We start from the raw sequence: 18,641 nt of genomic DNA, 5'->3' as shown, positions 1-18,641 counted from the left end.
CAATGCTTCTGTTAATGCATCCTAGCTGTTTCACTGCAATGCATCCAGAACCCAGTATTTAACATCCCCCGCCACAGAGAACAATGAGATCATATACTTCCCAAGGTGTTCTCAACACACTCGGGAGGCCCCTGCATGAGACCTGTTACAAGCTGATACTAGCCAAGCAAGCAGACACATCCACTCCCCCCCCCCCGCTGCCAGTTCCCAGCAGAGATGATAACCAGCAGTGAAGAATAGCAAGGCTGCGTGTGACACAGCAATTGTAAAAGAATACATGTGAATCCATAACACAACCAGTGAAATAATGAAATGAAATGAAATGTGGGGCAGTAACCCCTAATGCAACAGAACATGAGTGTAAGAAAACAGGAAATATTTCGCAAGTGAGGCCCGAGCTTGACAGGTGGAGCTTGGAAGGGCTTGGCGAATGCGACACTCCACTTCAAGAGGAGGGCTGGAGCTGCAGGCTGAGCAGGGTGTGGGGGAGGGCGAGGCGGAACGGGCCACGGATCCGGGCAGAGGAGAAGAGTCCGGACCAGCAGGTGAAAGGGATTCATCTAGGTACAGTCAGTGGGGGCACTGGATATGAACACAGATACTCTTCAAATCCACACTGATTGCCCCGGCTTTTTTTTAATTTTTATCCAAATTTTATTTAAACATTTAAACAAAAGATAAAAGGAGTGAAAAGACAAAAACAGGAAAAAGAGGAAAGGGGGGGGGGAGTCAACTATAACAGTTGGAAACAGAAAGGAGGAGGAATATCTGATTTTCTCTGTTACAACAAGCCATACGTTTACATATTGCAACCTTAGTCTGAAATCAGATTAAAGGAAGTACATCTCCTATGTAAACTTATTATCATGAGTCGTCAATTCATTTTTTTCTGTTTCACGCAAGAGGGGTTTCCATATAGCTATACATTTAAGTAATAAGGGGTTTCCATATAGCTATACATTTCAGTAATGTCTTTTCCTTTATCAGAGAAGTAAGTCTGGCCATCTCTGCAAGTTGCCATCATCTTCCCTAACCATTCCTCTACTGTAGGGAATGTCGACGTTTTCCACTTTTGAGCATATAATAGTCTTGCTGCCATGGTCATATACAAAAACAACGCTCCATAAGTATTTTCGAATTGTTTATCCATTAGTCCCAACAAAAAGGCCTCTGGTTTCAATTGTATATTAATCTTTAGAATCTTCTAGATGAATGAATGTATTTTAAAAGGTTTTTGCCTAAAAATGTTGAAGAATTGCTGATATATTGTGGTTGGTCATGCCTGAGGCGGCCGCAATTTTGTTTCACCTACTACCCTGTGACAGGATTCCATAGGTGCTCACAGGCTCAAAATGGTTGGGGACCCCTGCTCTAGGAAAACAAACTGCCCCTCAAGCCAGAAAGTATCCCTTCCCCTCTCCCGATTTTGGTGACAGAAATTTTGGACGCTGCTTCCTTATACCCAATAGAAGAAGAGGAGGAGATTGGATTGATACCCCACCCTTCACTACCCAAAGGTGTCTCAGAGGGGCTTACAAACTCCTTTCCCTCCCCCCCCCAACAACAGACACCCTGTGAGGTAGATGGGGCTGAGAGAACTCTTGACAGAAACTGCTCTTTTTTCAAGAACAGCTCTTAACACAACTATGGCTTGCCCAAGGTCATCCAGCCAGATGCAAGTGGAGGAGTGGGGAATCAAACCCGGCTCTCCCAGATTAGAGTCCGCACACTTAACCACTACACCAATAGTGCCTCCCCGCCATGTCAGGGTAGAGCGCCACCTCTTCTTGCATCCTTGATAGTAATGCTGAAGGTGTTCTCTCTGTCTTTCAAAAAAATCCTCCCTAGCTATCTGCTTGCAAGGTGTGACCTTGGGTCAGTCACAAGCAATGCTCCTTCTAAGCTGTGGAGTCTTGTGAGCAAAAATTCTACTTTGAGATCTACTAGCATTAAAATTGTGAGTGAGCGATTTGGCTGCTGCATAAATTAGTTTGCTCTGGAGCCCTCCTTCCCGAGCCAAGACAAAAATGTGTGAGCTGGAGGCTAAAAACCTGTGAGCTAGCTCACACTAATTCAGTTTAGAAGGAACACTGGTCCCAAGTCCTTTCAAAGCTGTTCTCGAAAGAGCTCTCTCAGCCCCACCTACCTCACAGGGTGTCTGTTGTGGGGTTGGGAAGGAAAAGAAGATTGTAAGCCACTGTGAGACTCCTTCTGGCAGTGAAGGGCAAGGTATAACTCCAATCTCTTCTTCTTCTTTTTCTTAAATGAAAGCTAAGATTCTCAGGAAGCTGGCTTCTGGATAACAGAATGGCAGTATCTCTACATGTCCTTGGATAGGTTTTCTTTTTCCGTATTCCTATTTCAACCTCCTGTCTCCTAGCCTGCAGGCTCCCTTCTTTGCAGCCCTTTAAAAAATGGCCTGTTGCTTAGAGAATCCTCCCTCCTCTGCCTAGAAGACCTCCATCACCTCATGTCTGTCCACGTGGTCCTCATTTCCTTTTTGCATCTTCAGCCTGTAGATTCTTTCTCTCAATCCCCATTTCCCCCTGTTTGAAATTAACAGACAGCAACACTTTCTTAAAAAGCGAGTACCTGCCCTGGGTGGCTCGTAGAGTTAAAAATGAATTTAAGACACAGAGTTGAGAGAGAGAGATAAAGAAAAAGAAAGAAAGAAAGAAAGAAAGAAAGAAAGAAAGAAAGAAAGAAAGAAAGAAAGAAAGAAAGAAAGAAAGAAAGAAAGAAAGACTTCCAAACTCACTTTCACCCTCATACCTACCTCCAGTGACCCACTTACAAAATAAGATAACCAGAACAGGCATACATAAAAGGGATATGGTAGATCTGCCCCTCTTCTGCACAAGCTATGTGGTGCACAATATAGAAGCTATGAGTCAAAACTACTGAAACTGGAATCGTGACAAAACCAGCTGCGATTCCAAAGCTCAATATAAAACTGTCCATCAACTTAAACATTGGATGGGGCTCATCAATTCTCAGAATCATCTCAGTGGATGATATAATTAAAATCCTCAAAGTATGAAGCCAGAAGAAATGAATGCAGACAATATCAGAGCAGGAGGACATCACAGTATGTCCCAGCAGAGCAACATATAAGCGAGGAATTGGTTTGTCTGTTGTATGGGTACACACTCACCAACACCAATGGAGCAATAACCTTAATCATGCTAATGGATGGGACAGAAACGAGAATTGCCAGGGCCCAGGTAAGAAGTGCAAAAAAAATTTTTTTTTGAAAACACCACTGAATTATTGGTCCACACAATGAGTTTGGTTGCTGAAGGGGCAGAGCAGGCCCGTAGCTTTGTATGTTTCCCAAAGGCTCATGGGAGTGCTTTTGAAAGACTCACCATGACCTAGGTGGTATACAGCAGGACTGGGCTACCAGAAAGGGGGATTCTTGGAGATGTACTGAAGGTACCACTCTTGAGTGCCCCTCTAAGCTTTCTTGCCCTGTGGAAGGGAACTCAAAAGGCATTTAAGGCAGAGAGAAGAGATTGGATTTATACCCCACCCTTTACTACCCGAAGGAGTCGCAGAATGGTTTATAATCTCCTTTCCCTTCCCAACCCCACAACAGACACCCTGTGAGGTAGGTGGGGCTGAGAGAGGTCACACCAGCAGCTGCACATGGAGGAGTGGGGAATCAAACCCAGTTCTCCCAGATTAGAGTCCGCGCTTCTAACCACTACACCAAACTGGCTCCCATTTAAATGCCCTCTGAACTGTTTTTTTTTTCCTGTTTGCTGCCCTGTTCCTTGAAAGGAAGGGCTAGAAACAGGCTCGGAGCCTCCCCCTTTAAAGACAGGCATTCAGATTAATTTACTGTAATTTAACTGCCCACTTAAAATTTTAAATGTCCCCGCCCCCCGAACTTTCTTCTTTGTCGCTTGACTTTTGCTCTACAGCAGGCTAAGTCAGCTATCCTCTGGAAAATCAGCAGGTGCAGCTTCACCAAACACCACAGGTTTCTCTCCGGTGTGAATTCTTAAATGCGAATTCAGGTGTGTGCTCCGACTGAAACTCTTTCCACACTCGAGGCATTTAAAAGGTCTCTCCCCTGTGTGGATTCTTTTATGTAAAGTAAGGGTTTCACTATGGCTGAAGCTTTTTCCACACTCCAGACATTTAAATGGTTTCTCCCCTGTGTGAGTTCTCTGATGTCTAAGAAGGTTTGCACTACGACTGAAGCTTTTCCCACAGTCTAAACATATGAATGGTTTCTCCCCAGTGTGCAGTCTCTGATGAGAAGTGAGGTTCGTGCTTCGACTGAAACTCTTCCCACACTCCAGGCATATAAATGGTTTCTCCCCTGTGTGCAGTCTCTGATGACTGGTGAGCCGTGCAGAACAAACAAAACTCTTTCCACACTCCAAACATATGTATGGTTTCTTCCCAGTGTGAATGCTTTGATGTAAAGTCAGACTTGTGCTCACACTGAAGCTCATTCCACACTCTAGACATATATATGGTTTTTCCCCTGTGTGAATTCTTTGATGGTAAGTTAGATTTGCACTTCGACTGAAACTCTTTCCACACTCAGAGCATGTGTATGGTTTCTCTCCTGTGTGGATTTTTTTATGTGAAGCTAAATGTGTACTACGATTGAAGCTTTTCCCACACTCTGAGCATTGATATGGTTTTTCCCCTGCATGGATTCTTTCATGAGAAGTTAGATCTGTTTTCTGTTTGAAGCCTTTTCCACACTCTGAACATTTATATGGTTTATCCCCTGAGTGGACTCTCTGATGGGAAGTAAGGGTCGTTCTCTGACTAAAACTCTTCCCACACTCCAAACAGGTAAATGGTTTTTCCCCAGTGTGGATTCTCAGATGCGATATAAGGTTGTGACTCCAATTGAAGCTCTTTCCACACACTGTACAAATAAATGGTTTCCCCCCTGTGTGGATTCTGAGGTGTCTAGTAAGTCTTTCCTTCCAACGGAAACTCTTTCCACACTCTGAGCATTTATATGGTTTCTCCCCTGTGTGGATTTTGTAATGTCTAGTAAGTTTTTCTCTCCGACTAAAGCTCTTTCCACACTCCAGGCATGAGTATGGTTTCTCCCCTGTGTGGATTCTCAGATGGGACATGAGGCTGTAGTTCCAGATAAAGGTTTTCCCACATTCTGGGCATTTATATGGTTTTTCTCCAGCATGGATTTTCCAGTGAGAACTTAGACTGGATTTCCAGCTGAAGCTCTTCCCACACACAGGGCACTGCCTCTTTTTCTTGTCTTGGTCCACTGCTTCTTGGACTGCGATTTCACAGAAGCCGTCTCCCTGAGGAGCAGATGATTCATTTGCCTTCTCCTGCTCCGAGTCAGTTTCCATTCCTTGCTGCTGCCATCTTGCCTTTTGCAACAGTGCCCAGCGCGGCTCTCCCTTGTTCTCAGAGTCCCACGAAGAACCTGGTGGGATAAAGAGAAGAAAGCTGCATAACGAGAAACAGAGCCTGAAATCAAAAATACCTCTTGGAAGAGGCAGACCTTCCCACCTCTGAAATCCTCTGTTCAATGGCATTCACTATGGCAACATTCACTAGCGGCAAAAAAATAATGGCAACACTAAAGAGAGCCAGTGTGGTGTTAGTGGTTAACAGTGGAGGATTCTAATCTGGAGAACCAGTGTTGATTCCCCACTTCACATGAAGCCTGCTGGGCGACCTTGGGCCAGTCACCGTTCTCTCAGAACTCCCTCAGCTCCACCAGCCTTACAAAGTGACTGTTGTGGAGAGGGGAAGGGAATGTCCACGTAAGCCGCTCTGAGACTTCTTAGGGTAGAGAAAAGCAGGATGCAAGAACCAACTCTTCTTGTTCTTGTTAAGCATTTTAATGTAATCATTTGAAGTGTTTTGTTATGTTGCAAATGGCTTCAACTGTGTTGTCCTGAAGAGGTATCACACAAATATTTGAAACAAAAACACACACCAAAAAAGCAAGGAGGGGGGAGGAATAGGAGGCGGAGGAGGAGGAGGAGGGGAGATTGGATTTATACCCCGCCCTCCACTTGGAGTCTCAGAGCGGCTTACAGACTCCTTTCCCTTCCCCTCCCCACAACAGGCACCCTGTGAGGTGGGTGGGGCTGAGAGAGCTCTGACACAAACTGCTCTTTTTCAAGGACAGCTGTGCCAGAGCTTGTGACTGACCCAAGGTCACATCAGCAGGTGCAAGTGGAGGAGTGGGGAATCAAACCCGGTTCTCCCAGATTAGAGTCTGCACACTTAACCACTACACCAAAGCCGCTCCTAGATCATCCCAACTGGAATATGGAGTTTGGCCCCGTAATCCTTTCAAAAGTGAGGATGCAGATCCTGCTGTATATTAAACAAACCTGGGTCCCTGCCACACGGGGGGAAAGGAACAGGCAAAAGTGCGGCTTTATAAAGCCGCACCAAAAGAAACACGCAGCGGCGGGATCACATTCCCTCCCCGGCACGACCAGATGCCGGGGAAAGTGACAGTGGGGAACGGGAGACTGCCGAACTGCGGATGTCTGAGCATGCGCAGTTCAGCCAGGAGCCAGGGATGCGTGGGCAGAAGGACGCGTCGGCGATCCCACAGCCGGCCTTGATGCAGCCGCGCTGGAAGAACCACCTCGGTAGGTGGTGTATTTTTGCTGCGCCTTTTCGGGGGCTGGGACTGATCGGGGACGGGTGCGCACCGCTTCCCAGACGTTGCGGTGAGATCGCGCCCGTTTGCTGCGCCCCCAATCCGTCCCTCTCCCGGGCCAAACCTTTACGTGTGACCGGGGCCCTGGTTAATATTAAGTGGGGATTCTTCAGCAGCCTAAGAATGAATTCTGTTTATCTGGGGCAATTATTGAGACGTTGTTTATTCTTTAGTCAGTAAACAATCAAACACAAACTTTATTGGTGAGCCAGAATACTCCACAACGGTACAGAGAAGGGGTCTGACTCCCCAAACTGTCCACTGAGGGGCTTACTGGATCATCAACGCCTTTGGTCCTAATTTGGTTCCGTCCTTCATTTGGAAGAAGACATTTCTTGTAAAAACTCAAAGCATTAATCTTGACACAAAAGATTCTTCCTGGTGAAAACCCCTTCATCCGTATCATTTGTGTGGTTCTATCTTGTGATGAAGTGCAGTGGAAGAAAATTCTGAAGGAAAAAAACGATGCATGCAGCAAGATGAAGTCTTAGGGTGGGTGGGACTATTTAAGATTCAAGGAGAGGATGCTTCATACACTCACAACATTAAAAAACACACCCGAAAACAGGACCACGACTAAGAGAAAGTATCCAGCCTGGCCCTTTCTGTCCAGAGAGGTTTTTTGTGCTCGCTCTCTCTCTCTTTTACATAAAGGGAGGAGGAGGAGGAGATTGGATTTATACCCCGCCCTTCACTTGCAGTCTCAGAGCGGCTTACAAACTCCTTTCCCTTCCCCTCCCCACAACAGACACCCTGTGAGGTCGGTGGGGCTGAGAGAGCTCTTTCGAGAACTGCCCTTTAGAGAACAGCTCTGACAGAACTATGGCTTGTCCAAGGTCATCCAGCAGCGGCAGGTGGAAGACTGGGGAATCAAACCCGGTTCTCCCAGATTAGAGTCCGCACACTTAACCACTACACCAAACTGGCTCAGCATCCACAACTTGGATTCTTCCCCTGCAGACTAAAGCCCTATAATCTGCTCCAGTCCCTGCCACCTTTTGCCACTAAATTTATAGATCTGGCATTTGGTTGAGGACAGCGATGGCTGGCATTCTCTCATACCACCCCTCTGTACCCCCTTACCGAGGGGGCTGGCAGGAACAGAAATTTCTCATCATCCCACACAATGTAACATATTACTTGACTAATATATTGTTTTTTCATAGTTTTTAATGTTATTTAATGGATTAATATTGTGCTGGTTTTGATGTAAGTCACCCCGAGCCTTGCTTGCAGGGAAAGGCCGCCTAACAAGGTGGAATAAATAAATTAATTAAATTAGTCTCTATTTCCCAGACAGTAAAAGGAGGGAAAGGCTTCAGAGCTGGCAGAAACAAAACAAAACTGAAAGATTCAAGATCCCAACCAAAACAGAAAGGAGGGGACCTTTGGGCAAACTCTGCATTAAAAGAAGGCACGAGGGGTTGCAGCTCAGTTGCAGAGCCTCTGCTTGGCATGTAGAAGGTCCCATGTTCAATCCTTGGCATCTCCTGGTAAAAGGACACTCCACTCCACTCCACCCGAGACTTCCCTCCCACGAGTGCTCGTAAATGGCTCTGTGTCTACGTGGAGTGGAGTGCCGCAGGGCTCAGTCCTGGGCCCAGTGTTGTTCAATGTTTTTATAAATGACCTGGAGGAAAACCTAGAGGATAATCTGAAAGACCCAACACCTGAGACCTCGGAGAGCTGCTGCCAGTCTGAGTAGACAATACTGACCTTGATGGTAGGGTTGCCAAGTCTATCTTCGCCAGGAGCGGGGGGCTCCCGGCCGGTGTCTTGTGTGCGCGCACGCGAAGCACGCACGCGCCGCACGTCACCCGGAAGTGATGGGAGGACGCCAGGCAAGCTGGGGGCGGGGCCACGGCCATATAAGGGAAAACCATAGAGTTTTCCCTTGTATGGCTGTGGCCCCGCGCCCGGCGTGCCCGCATCACTTCCGGGTGACGCGCACGTCGGGGTGGAGTTCCCCCCGGGGCCCGATCCGGTGGCGGCAGGGAATGGGCCTCTAGGGCGGGGGTTTCCCCGTCCCCCGGGGGGACTTGGGATCCCTACTTGATGGACCAGTGGTCTGATTCAGTATAAGGCAGCTTCATGTGTTCGTGTCCATGACTATGAGGTACAGAACTCATAAAACCACAAGAGATCAGAAGGAGCTAAATAAATTATAGCAGTGCCAGCTAGAACTGTATCTGAGTATCTCATGAATTTGAATGATATTAAAGCCCACGGATTTTAATATGCAATTATTGTTTTTAAATGGTCTGTAATAGGGGTGGGCATGAACCCCCCCCCCCCGAAAAAAAGTGGTTTGTTTCATTTCAGGGTGGCCCCAAACCAAACCCTGAACCGAACCAACCCAAAAGGACCCCATCTGAACCGAGCCAGTCCGGTGAGTTCGGTTCCCCCTTTCTCCCAGCTGTGGCAAGCCACTGGTGGGAGAAAGGGGGCAGAAAGGACTTCCCTTCCACCTTTCTCCTGGCCACAGCTTGCTAGGGTCAGGAGACAAGGAGGAAACTCAATGGCTTTACTTCCCTCCGCTTCAAAGGGGAGAAAGTGAAACCAAAGGGTTTAATGGAGCACAGCCATTTAAACCTAACAGCTCGGCAGGTCTGCCTGACAGCTGTTAGGTTTAAATGGCTGGCAGCCATTTAAACCTAACAGCTGACCAGCAATCCCTGCACTGCTCAGCTGTCAGGTTTAAATGGCGGCCCTGAACAACCAAACTGGCCACAAGACTGGGAAATGTTGGGGGAAGGCATCTTTCCCGAACATTGGTTCGCAAACTCTGAACCGGCCGAATTTTGGTTTGTGAACAGTTCATCCCCGTCTCTAGTCTGTAAACTGCCTCAAGTACCTTAAGCATGGGAAAGGAATTATTAGCACAAACAAATTAATCTGAAGAACTTTCACAAATCCAAGGCAATCAAAGGAGCCCCCGAAACATGGTTCCTACCAGCTGTGTTCTCTCCCTCGCTGGAGGCCTGGGCAAACAACTGTCTTCCTTCTTCTTCTCTTCTGTGATTTTCTAGCCAGAAGATGAGGTCAGGTTTTGGAACTGTAAAGTCCCCTGCGAGGGCCAAAAAAGGGAGAGAATCAAAGTCGTATGAGATACTTCTGGCCTTGGCAGCTGCACAGATTTTCCAAGACTCTGCCTTGGTGACCCACCCTTTATCCAGCCCCCGAATAGAGGGAGAAGGCCAACTTATGAGATCGCTAAGAAATCCTTTCACGTGGATAGCCCTGTTAGTCCCGTAGCACCTAGACTCCAGTCCCGTAGTACCTTAATGACCAACATGATTTCCAGGGCATTAGCTTTCCCTTTGTCAGATACCAAAGAAATCCTGAATCTACGCCGGGCCAAGCTGAGCAGGTACAGGGGAGGGGCCGTGGCTCAGTGGCAGAACATCTGCTTGGCATGCAGAAGGTCCCAGGTTCAATCCCCGTTATCTCCAGTTAAAAAGACCAGGCAGGAGGTGATGTGAAAGACCTCTGCCTGAGACCCCGGAGAGCTGCTGCCAGTCTGAATAGACAATACTGACCTTGATAAGAACATAAGAGATGTCAATGTTGGATCAGGCCAAAGGCCCATCCAGTCCAACACTCTGTGTCACACAGTGGCCAGAAATACCAGTGCCATCAGGAGGTCCACCAGTGGGGCCAGGACATTAGAAGCCCTCCCACTGTTGGCACCCCCCCAAGCACCAAGAAGACAGAGCATCACTTGCCCCAGAGCCCCTATCTAGACCTTGTGGCTAATAGCCACTGATGGACCTCTGCTCCATATGCTTATCTAATTCCCTTTTGAAGCCGTCCATGCTTGTAGCTGCCACCACTTCCTGTGGCAGTGAATTCCATGTGTTAATCACTCTTTGGGTGAAGAAGTACTTCCTTTTATCCGTTCTAACCCGACCGCTCAGCAATTTCATGGAGTGCCCACGAGTTCTTGTATTGTGAGAAAGGGAGAAAAATACCTCTTTCTCTACCTGCTCTTTCCCATGCATAATCTTATAAACCTCAATCATGCCACCCCTCAGTCGTCGACCAGTTCAGTCTGATTCAGTATAAGGTAGCTTCAGTTTGTGTTCACACTTTGCTTCCTCAAGAACGGCCTTACATCACCAGGGCAATTAAAAGGGAGTCCAGGCCTTCGGGCACCTGCTCAAAACCAGGGCAAAGGGATTCTCACCCAGAGAGGCCAGGGTCTCATAATTCTCCAGCATGACTTCCTCATACAAAGTTCTCTGGTCCGGATCCAGCAGAGCCCACTCCTCCTCCGTGAAGCACACGGCCACGTCCTCGAAAGACACCAGACTCTGAATGAAGAAGGAAAACATTCCCTTGTTGACTGAGAAGGGTGCAGAAATTAGTTTATAACCTGAGAGGCCGGTGAGATAAAGAGGCATTTTCTCCCAAAGAGTTTAAGGTAACAAACTTAAGAGTTCAGTGGCTCTCCCTGATGTTTCGGGAGTTCTGGCCCCACTGGTGGAACTCCTGATGGCCCCTGGGTTTTGGCCACTGTGTGACACAGAGTGTTGGATTGGGTGGGCCACTGGCCTGATCCAACATGGCTTCTCTTATGTTCTTGTGAAGTTGTTTCATATAATGTGAGTGAGCCACGTGGGGTAGTGGTTAAAGTGTCAGACTGGGGTTCAAATCCCCACTCTGCCATGGAAGCTTGCTAGGTGAGCTGGGCCAGTCACACATTCTCAGCCTAACCTACCTCACAGGGGTGTTGTAAGGATGAAACAGATAAAAGGACGTAAGCCACTTGGGTCCCCATTGGGAAAAAGGTGGAACAGACTCTACTACTTTACACAGAGGGTGTGTTCAGACGCGCCGTTTGAACCGCTTTCGGCACGCTTTAGTAACGGATTTTATCTGCACGACCATGCAGTCAACATCTGCCTCCTGTCCCCAGTCGTTGGTTTCCGGCTCAAAACCGTTTTAACCTGGAGTATTTTGTTACCAGGTCCCAAAGTGGTGTTTTCTCAGCTCTCCCATTTAAAGCCGCATTCCCCCCCGGTGTGATCGCTCCTCCGGTGTCGAGACACTTCCGGTTTAAACCCCCTCCCCGCTCGAAAGCTGCCCGAGGCTTCCGCTTTTCGCCCGCCATTTTTTTTAATGCATTGGCGGTGTGCGCATAGGTGGAGCTCCGCCACCGCGTTTAGAAAACCAACATTTAAACGATCACTTTCGGCCATTTTCGGGTCAAACATTTAAAGGGAAGTCTTTTGTTGGAAGGGTTGGATTGATTCACCCTGGTGGTTCTGTGCATGCGCCATGATAGTTTCCCCCCTTTCTATGGAGGGGCGCCTATGCACACGCGCAAACTGAGGAAAATTTTTTTTAAAAACCACCAACACACGCTCCCGCACTTCGGTAGTGTAGATGCCAGGGAGTGACGTGACTGCGTGGTGAGGCGAGATAAGGGAGGCAAGTGTGATTGCAATTATCCAGATCAAATATAATCCGGTTAGAACCAGAGCAGTTTAACCCACTCTCAGCACGCCGTCTGACCACACCCAGAGAGTGGCCACAGGAATAGACAGCTTTAAAAGGGGATTAGATAAAATTCACTGAGAATAGGTCTATCAGTGGCTCCCAGCTATGCTGGCTGAGGGGAACCTCCACATTCAGAGGCACTAATCTTCTGAATCCCAGAGCCAGGAGGCAACATTGGAGGAAGGCCTTGACCTCTCTGCCCTGTTGTTGGCCCTCCAGAGGAACTGGTTGGCCCCTGTGTGAGACAGGAGGCTGGACTAGTTGGACTATTGGTCTGATCCAGCAGGGCTCCTCTTATGTTCTAATGTAAATAAATAAGTGGAGAAATTTTGTGGTAGTAGGGGAACAACAGGGAAATAAGCTTCTCTGCCATAGTAGAACAGCAAAGATTTACTGACAGCCTAAGGGGGTAAGTCAGTAGCAGTTGATCTGGAAAACTGACCACCAAGATTTGGGGGTTATGTAAGCAGGAAACTGTTCAGCAACTATTGAACCAGACTGTTACAGTCTAGGGTGGGGGTATTTTCACCTCCCTCTCCCTAAACCTGAGGAACAGGAAAACATTTGGGCACACATCATCTCTCTCCCCCCATACCTGAAGTTCCCCCACCATTTCCCCATAAAAATCAAAAGCTGGTTCTCAACTTCCCTCCGCATTCCAAAACCCACAGAAGGCACTGGCCATTTTTTTAATCTGCTTACAAATTAACACTTTGCTGCATACATAGAAAGTCATGAAAGTTTAATACTTGACAATTTTACAAAAAGTCACCCAGGTACGCAGAAAACTCTGCTTAGCTGCATCTCCTTCAAGCAACTGAGAGAAATGAACATTGGGGGGGGGGCAAAATTCATCTCACAACAGCCTTGTGAGGAAGGATAAACTGAGAGTGTGCCACTGGCACACTGAACATCCTAGCTTAGCAAGGACTTGAACCCAAGGCCCCTCACTTCAAGCACAACACTTTGTGCTCTAGGCCTCACTGTTTTTCACGTGTGCATATTTTATGCACAAGCCCCTATTGTGCATTTGTTACACCTTAAGCCAAAACAAAGAAGTAAGTCAGGGTCCCCAAACTCCTTGAGCCTGTGGGCACCTTTGGAATTCTGGTACAATGTGGTGGGCACAGCCACAAAACGGCTGCCACAAAACAGCTGGTACTGGAGGCAGAGTCAGCCACCTTCGATCAGTGAGGGTGTTTGTGCTATGGAGGCAGCTGCTGCCAAGGTAGGGTTGCCCCCCCCCCAGTGGATCCAAGGGATTCCCTGATTTTGGGCCCCCCAATCTGCCACAGTCCAGCTGGCCAGTGGGGAAAGCTCCAGCACTGAGAAGCCCCTTTTCCACCACCACTAGTGTGATGAACGTCACCCAGGAGTGACGTCATCGTGTTTCTGACATCAGGGGTGACATTCTAGGTTTAAGGCTAAACTCTATGGTTTTGTGGCCAAAAAACTAATAAGAGTTTTGCCCGAAATCTAGAGAGTGTCGCCTCCAATGTTGGAAACATGATTATGTCATTTCTGGTGATGTCATTGCAGCGTGCGTGCTCCAGAAAATCTTCCAGGAGGGACTGGGAGGCCTCCCACCAGCAGCCAGGTAGGACCTGGCAACCGTATGCCAAGGCAATGTTTTTTAGAAATCTGCAAACTTGCCAACCAAATCTCCAACGGCCATTCAGAAGCTCTGCTGGGCAAAAGCTCTATCTAGCCCCGCCCACTTTCTAGAAACACTCAGCAGGTGCCCCAAAAAAGTGCCGGCAGACACCACGGCACAAAGAGGCCCCACACCGGGCGTCCTTGAAGTAAGTTCCCTTCTCTGTAGTCCCAGAACCCAGAAGGAGGAGGAATCCCAAATGCTTCCCGGACGAGCTACCTGAGGATTCTCGCCTACCGGATCTGGCTCCATAGAGGCTGGTCCCACTTCGCCACAAAGAGGAGGTAACTCAGAAAGCGATGTTGTTTCAATGTCTGGGAGAGAGGAAAGTACAGTCAGCTCTCCCAAACGCAGCGCCGGAGGATATTGAAAAGCAGCAATGTATTTTCCAGGGGAAACTGGTAATGGGAGGTAAAGGTAAAAGTTCCCATGCTCAAAAGCCAGTCGAGTCCGACTCTAGGGTTGCGGTGCTCATCTCCGTTTCCAAGCCGAAGAGCCAGCGCTGTCCAAAGACGTTTCCGTGGTCATGTGGCCGGCATGACTAGACACCAAGGCGCACGGAACGCTGTTACCTTCCCACCGAAGTGGTACCTATTTATCTACTTGCAATTTCTTGCTTTCGAACTGCTAGGTTGGCAGGAGCTGGAACTAGAGACGGGAGCTCATTCTGTCTCACTGCTGAACTCCTGACCTTCCACAGCCTGCAGTTCAGCGTCTTAACCACTTGAGCCACCGCAGCTCCTTGCTGGGATGGGTAATGGGAACATCATGGTAATTTAAGCACAGGTTGTCCTTACCTAGTGTGGTGTTGGAAACGGGATGCTCTGGCACCATACCTCCGATCAGAAGTCTCTGATGGGCTTCGGATGGAGTCTTTTCTACCGCAAGAGAATGAGGAACCATGTCCACAAACATCCTGTGTACCTGAAACAGGGTCAGGACCAAGGAGAGGGGTTAGAGGGACAGAATCCCTCTCTTGACCTGTTTTGTCTCTCTGTCTAGCACCCTTTTATTCCACCTTTCTTCCAACGATGTCAGAACTCACCTTTTGCCCATTTTGTCCTCACAACAGCCCTGCAAAGTAGGTTCGACGTCCAAGGAAAAAGGATTGGTAAGTACAGAATCACCTAGTGGTGTATGACTACTACACTGCTCTCCACTCCTCAAAAATCCCCCCCTGCTGTTATCAAAATCACGGGGCTTGCCTGGAAGGGGCCAGAAATCACCCAGAGATGCTGCACTCCACCCCTGAACCCAGGGAAGGAGATACCTGCAGAGGGCGTAAGCGCGCATCTGCACAGCACCCGTTAGAGATGCTCCCCATTCTCTGTCCTGCGGAACTACCTGCAACCATGTTCTCTCACCTGCCGCCCATCCTCTGCCTGGCTCAGGAGGAAACCTTCCTCCTGGGGGCTGCTCTCCGGCCCACCTTCTCCGAGCCAATTCTTCATGCCCGCGGGCAGGATGTACTCCACCTTCTGGGGGAAGACCCGCTTCAGGTCTGATCTGCAGCCTCCGAATGCCACAGGTGGACCGGAGCCCGGCCAGGGAAACGACTGCCCCCACAACTCACACCACGGAGGGATCCAGCCTTGCGCCCCGCAGAGCTCAGGAGGATGCGCTTAAATTGCAAGCACGCAATTCCTCCGGGCGCGCTTTAGAAAGGGGCGCAAATTTTTACCCACGTTTGCGTCTGTTGCAACGCGAGGCGTTTTTCTGCAGACCCCGAAGAACAGCCATTCTCTCCCCCCAGGAAGGGTGGGCCGCCGGAATTTCCCCTTCCCCAGGCCGGGGCCTCCGCTTTTCCTGTCTCTATGGAGGCCGGAGCGCATTTGCCTTGGATTTAACCATGAGAGGGCCGAGCCGCGGCGTCCGCAGATCGCTGGAGGAAGGATCCGGCTTGCAGAGAGATGCACTGCGACGAGACGCTTGCTGCGTCTGTCCGGCTGCCTATTATTCACACTCTCCCTTGGGAGGGGAGCTGGCCGTGCAGGAAAACCACCACTCCACGCTGAGCACAGCCTGTTGTTTCCTAAGGTTTTTAATGGGGCTCACCCCCCCCCCCCAAGTATGCGGGCCTAGGGAAGGCACCTGGGGTGTTATCCCATCCATCCATCCGTTATTATGGAGAAATTCTGGAGCAAATGGGTCCCGATACCCGAGTGTACTAATTCATGGTCAACTAGTAGTTAAATCAGCAGAAATCGGCTTCCTAGAGAGGGCGCAAGGGGGATGTCAGCTGTGGGTGCACCATCCGCCCAACCCCCTTATGTCTGCAAAATAGGCTTGTGGGTTTTTCTCTGGAGAAGCTGCGGATTTGATTCCCCCCCCCCCCAATGCAACTAGGAGCTGCGGTGGCTCAAGTGGTTAAGACGCTGAACTGCAGGCTGTGGAAGGTCAGGAGTTCAGCAGTTCGAGACCCGGGTGCCGCATGCCGGAGTGAGCTCCCGTCTCTAGTTCCAGCTCCTGCCAACCTAGCAGTTCGAAAGCAAGAAATTGCAAGTAGATAAATAGGGACCACTTCGGTGGGAAGGTAACAGCGTTTCATGTTCGTTGCATCTATGACACCGTCTAACCATCTCATCCTTTGCCGTCCCCGTCTTCTTTGACCTTCAGTCTTTCCCAGCATCAGGGTCTTCTCCAGGGAGTGCTCCCTTCTCATTTGGTGGCCAAAGTATTTGAGCTTCAGTTTCATTATCTGGCCTTCCAGGGAACAGTCAGGGTTGATTTCTTTTAGGATTGACTGATTTGATCTTCTTGCAGTCCAAGGGACTCTCAAGAGTCTTCTCCAGCACCATAGTTCAAAAGAATCTATTCTTCGGCGCTCGGCCTTCCTTATAGTCCAACTCTCACAGCCATACATGACTACTGGGAATACCATTGCTTTGACCATGCGGACTTTTGTTGGCAGGATGATGTCTCTACTTTTTATCATGCTGTTTAGGTTCGCCATCGCTTTCCTCCCAAGGAGCAGGCGTCTTTTAATTTCATGGCTGCTGTCACTGTCTGCGGTGATCTGGGATCCCAGGAACGTGAAGTCTGTCACCACTTCCACGACTTTCCCTTCTATTTGCCAAGGACTGATGGGGCTGGATGCCACGATCTTAGTTTTTTTGATATTGAGCTTCAAGCCCACTTTTGCCCTTTCCTCTTTTACTCTGAGCAAGAGGCTCTTTAGGTCCTCTTCACTTTCTGCCATTAGAGTGGTATCATCTGCATATCTGAGGTTGTTGATCTTTCCCCCAGCAATCTTAATTCCCGCTTGTGATTCATCCAGGCCAGCATTTCGCCCGGATCCTCAAGGGAACCTATGGTTGCCGTTACTTTGGATATAATCCTATCACGGGTGTGGGTGTGAGTGGTGGGTGTGGTTTGTATGTGTGTTTAAAGTGGCCTCTGGCCAGCGACTGTATCTCAAGTTTTCCTAACTCTTAAGTAAAGTGTGAGCTGAAATCACTACGCTTTGCTTCGGTCTCAGTACTTTATACAGGGTCTCTGGCAGAGGTCTTTCATGTCTCCTGTGACCTGATCCTTTTCAAGTAGAGATGCCAGGGACTGAACCCGGGACCTTCTGTATGCCAAGCAGAGGCTCTACTACTGAGCCACGGCCTCTCCCCTCCTGCAAGGCCCCCTCTGCCTTGGTGAAATACACAGCCCCTCCTTCAAAGGACACCAGTCCCCAAGAGGACACTTGGCCTGAAAGCAGAAATTAACAGCCCTGACCTAGACGGCCCAGGGTGGCCTAATCTCATCAGATCTCTTTCCTAGTGCATTTTTTTAATTATTCCCCTTCTCCCCTGCATTTAGGCTTTCTTTCCCTCTGTGTCTGCACCTCCCGTGGCAGTAATTTGACAGTATTTGGTTATATTACTGGCAAGATGTCAGTGAGTCATGAGCGGAAGTGTCAGATCATACGGATCTAGTTTGACAGTCTGGTGTCAGGTGACTAAAAGATTGCATCAGATTTCTAGAACAGTAACTATGACTCAGCTATTGTAATTGCTGGAACCTGATTGGTTGGTGTGAATATATATTGCAGCTTGTTCAGTACTGTACATCTCTGATTTGGGATCAACTGCCTGCGTAGCACTTTGTCGCTCTGTATAGTGAATTTGCTACTGAAGGACTGTGTACTTGTATCCAGTGTCCAGTGTAAATAAGTGTAAATACTCTGTATATAAAGAAACAGAGACTCTGCTATTGTTCACGGCGTTCTAAAATACCGTCATAATTTTGTGGCTGTGCCCAGGGCCCACCACTCTGTCTTGGAATCCCAAAGGTGCCCACAGGCTCAAAGAGGTTGGGAACCCCTGCTCTAACGGCTACACTACACCGGCTCTTGTTTTTATAGCTCTGTGTTTATAGCCTCTCATTCTCACTGAGAGCAAGACGAGATGACACAGCATAAATCAATGCAATTAGTGGGATGAGGCAGCATATTAGGACTGCGATGAAAGAAGTTGGAAACAATCATAGAGTATTAGACATGAGCCAGAATGTAGGCACAGTGCAGAATCATTAGATACCTCCTAGAAAAATGGTATTTACATCAGCAGAAAATAATGTAGTGAAAGCAAGATAATATAAGTTTTAAATAGTACACAGGGGAGAGCAAGAGTCCAGTAGCACCTTAAAAGACTAACAAAATTCGTGGCAGGGGATGAGCTTTCGTGAGTCACGGCTCGCTTCTTCAGATAATAGTGACTCACAATGGCTGCTACCCTGCCACAAATTTTGTTAGTCTTTAAGGTGGCTCCTGGACTCTTGCTCTTGTCTGCTACTGCAGACAGACTAACG

At 48.5% G+C, this 18,641-nt stretch overlaps 1 protein-coding gene and 1 pseudogene across 1 annotated transcript; one reads left to right on the top strand and one right to left on the bottom strand.

The window, feature by feature from the left end:
• LOC107109782 overlaps window positions 1–18,641 on the top strand; it is a 100,211-nt pseudogene that overhangs the window by 36,561 nt on the left and 45,009 nt on the right.
• LOC107109778 (zinc finger protein 883-like) lies at window positions 3,936–15,584 on the bottom strand. The gene is made up of 6 exons (XM_015410483.1): window positions 15,526–15,584; window positions 15,209–15,350; window positions 14,681–14,768; window positions 10,875–11,063; window positions 9,642–9,755; window positions 3,936–5,428 (listed from the first exon to the last, which is right to left on the bottom strand). Exons 1-6 carry the CDS (start codon window positions 15,582–15,584, stop codon window positions 3,936–3,938), a joined length of 2,085 nt encoding a protein of 694 aa, XP_015265969.1.

The sequence above is a fragment of the Gekko japonicus genome, unplaced genomic scaffold, assembly GCF_001447785.1.
Source record: "Gekko japonicus isolate JY-2015 unplaced genomic scaffold, Gekko_japonicus_V1.1 scaffold2279, whole genome shotgun sequence".
In the NCBI taxonomy this organism is placed as follows: Eukaryota; Metazoa; Chordata; class Lepidosauria; order Squamata; family Gekkonidae; genus Gekko; species Gekko japonicus.
This window is presented reverse-complemented; position numbering and strand designations above follow the sequence as displayed.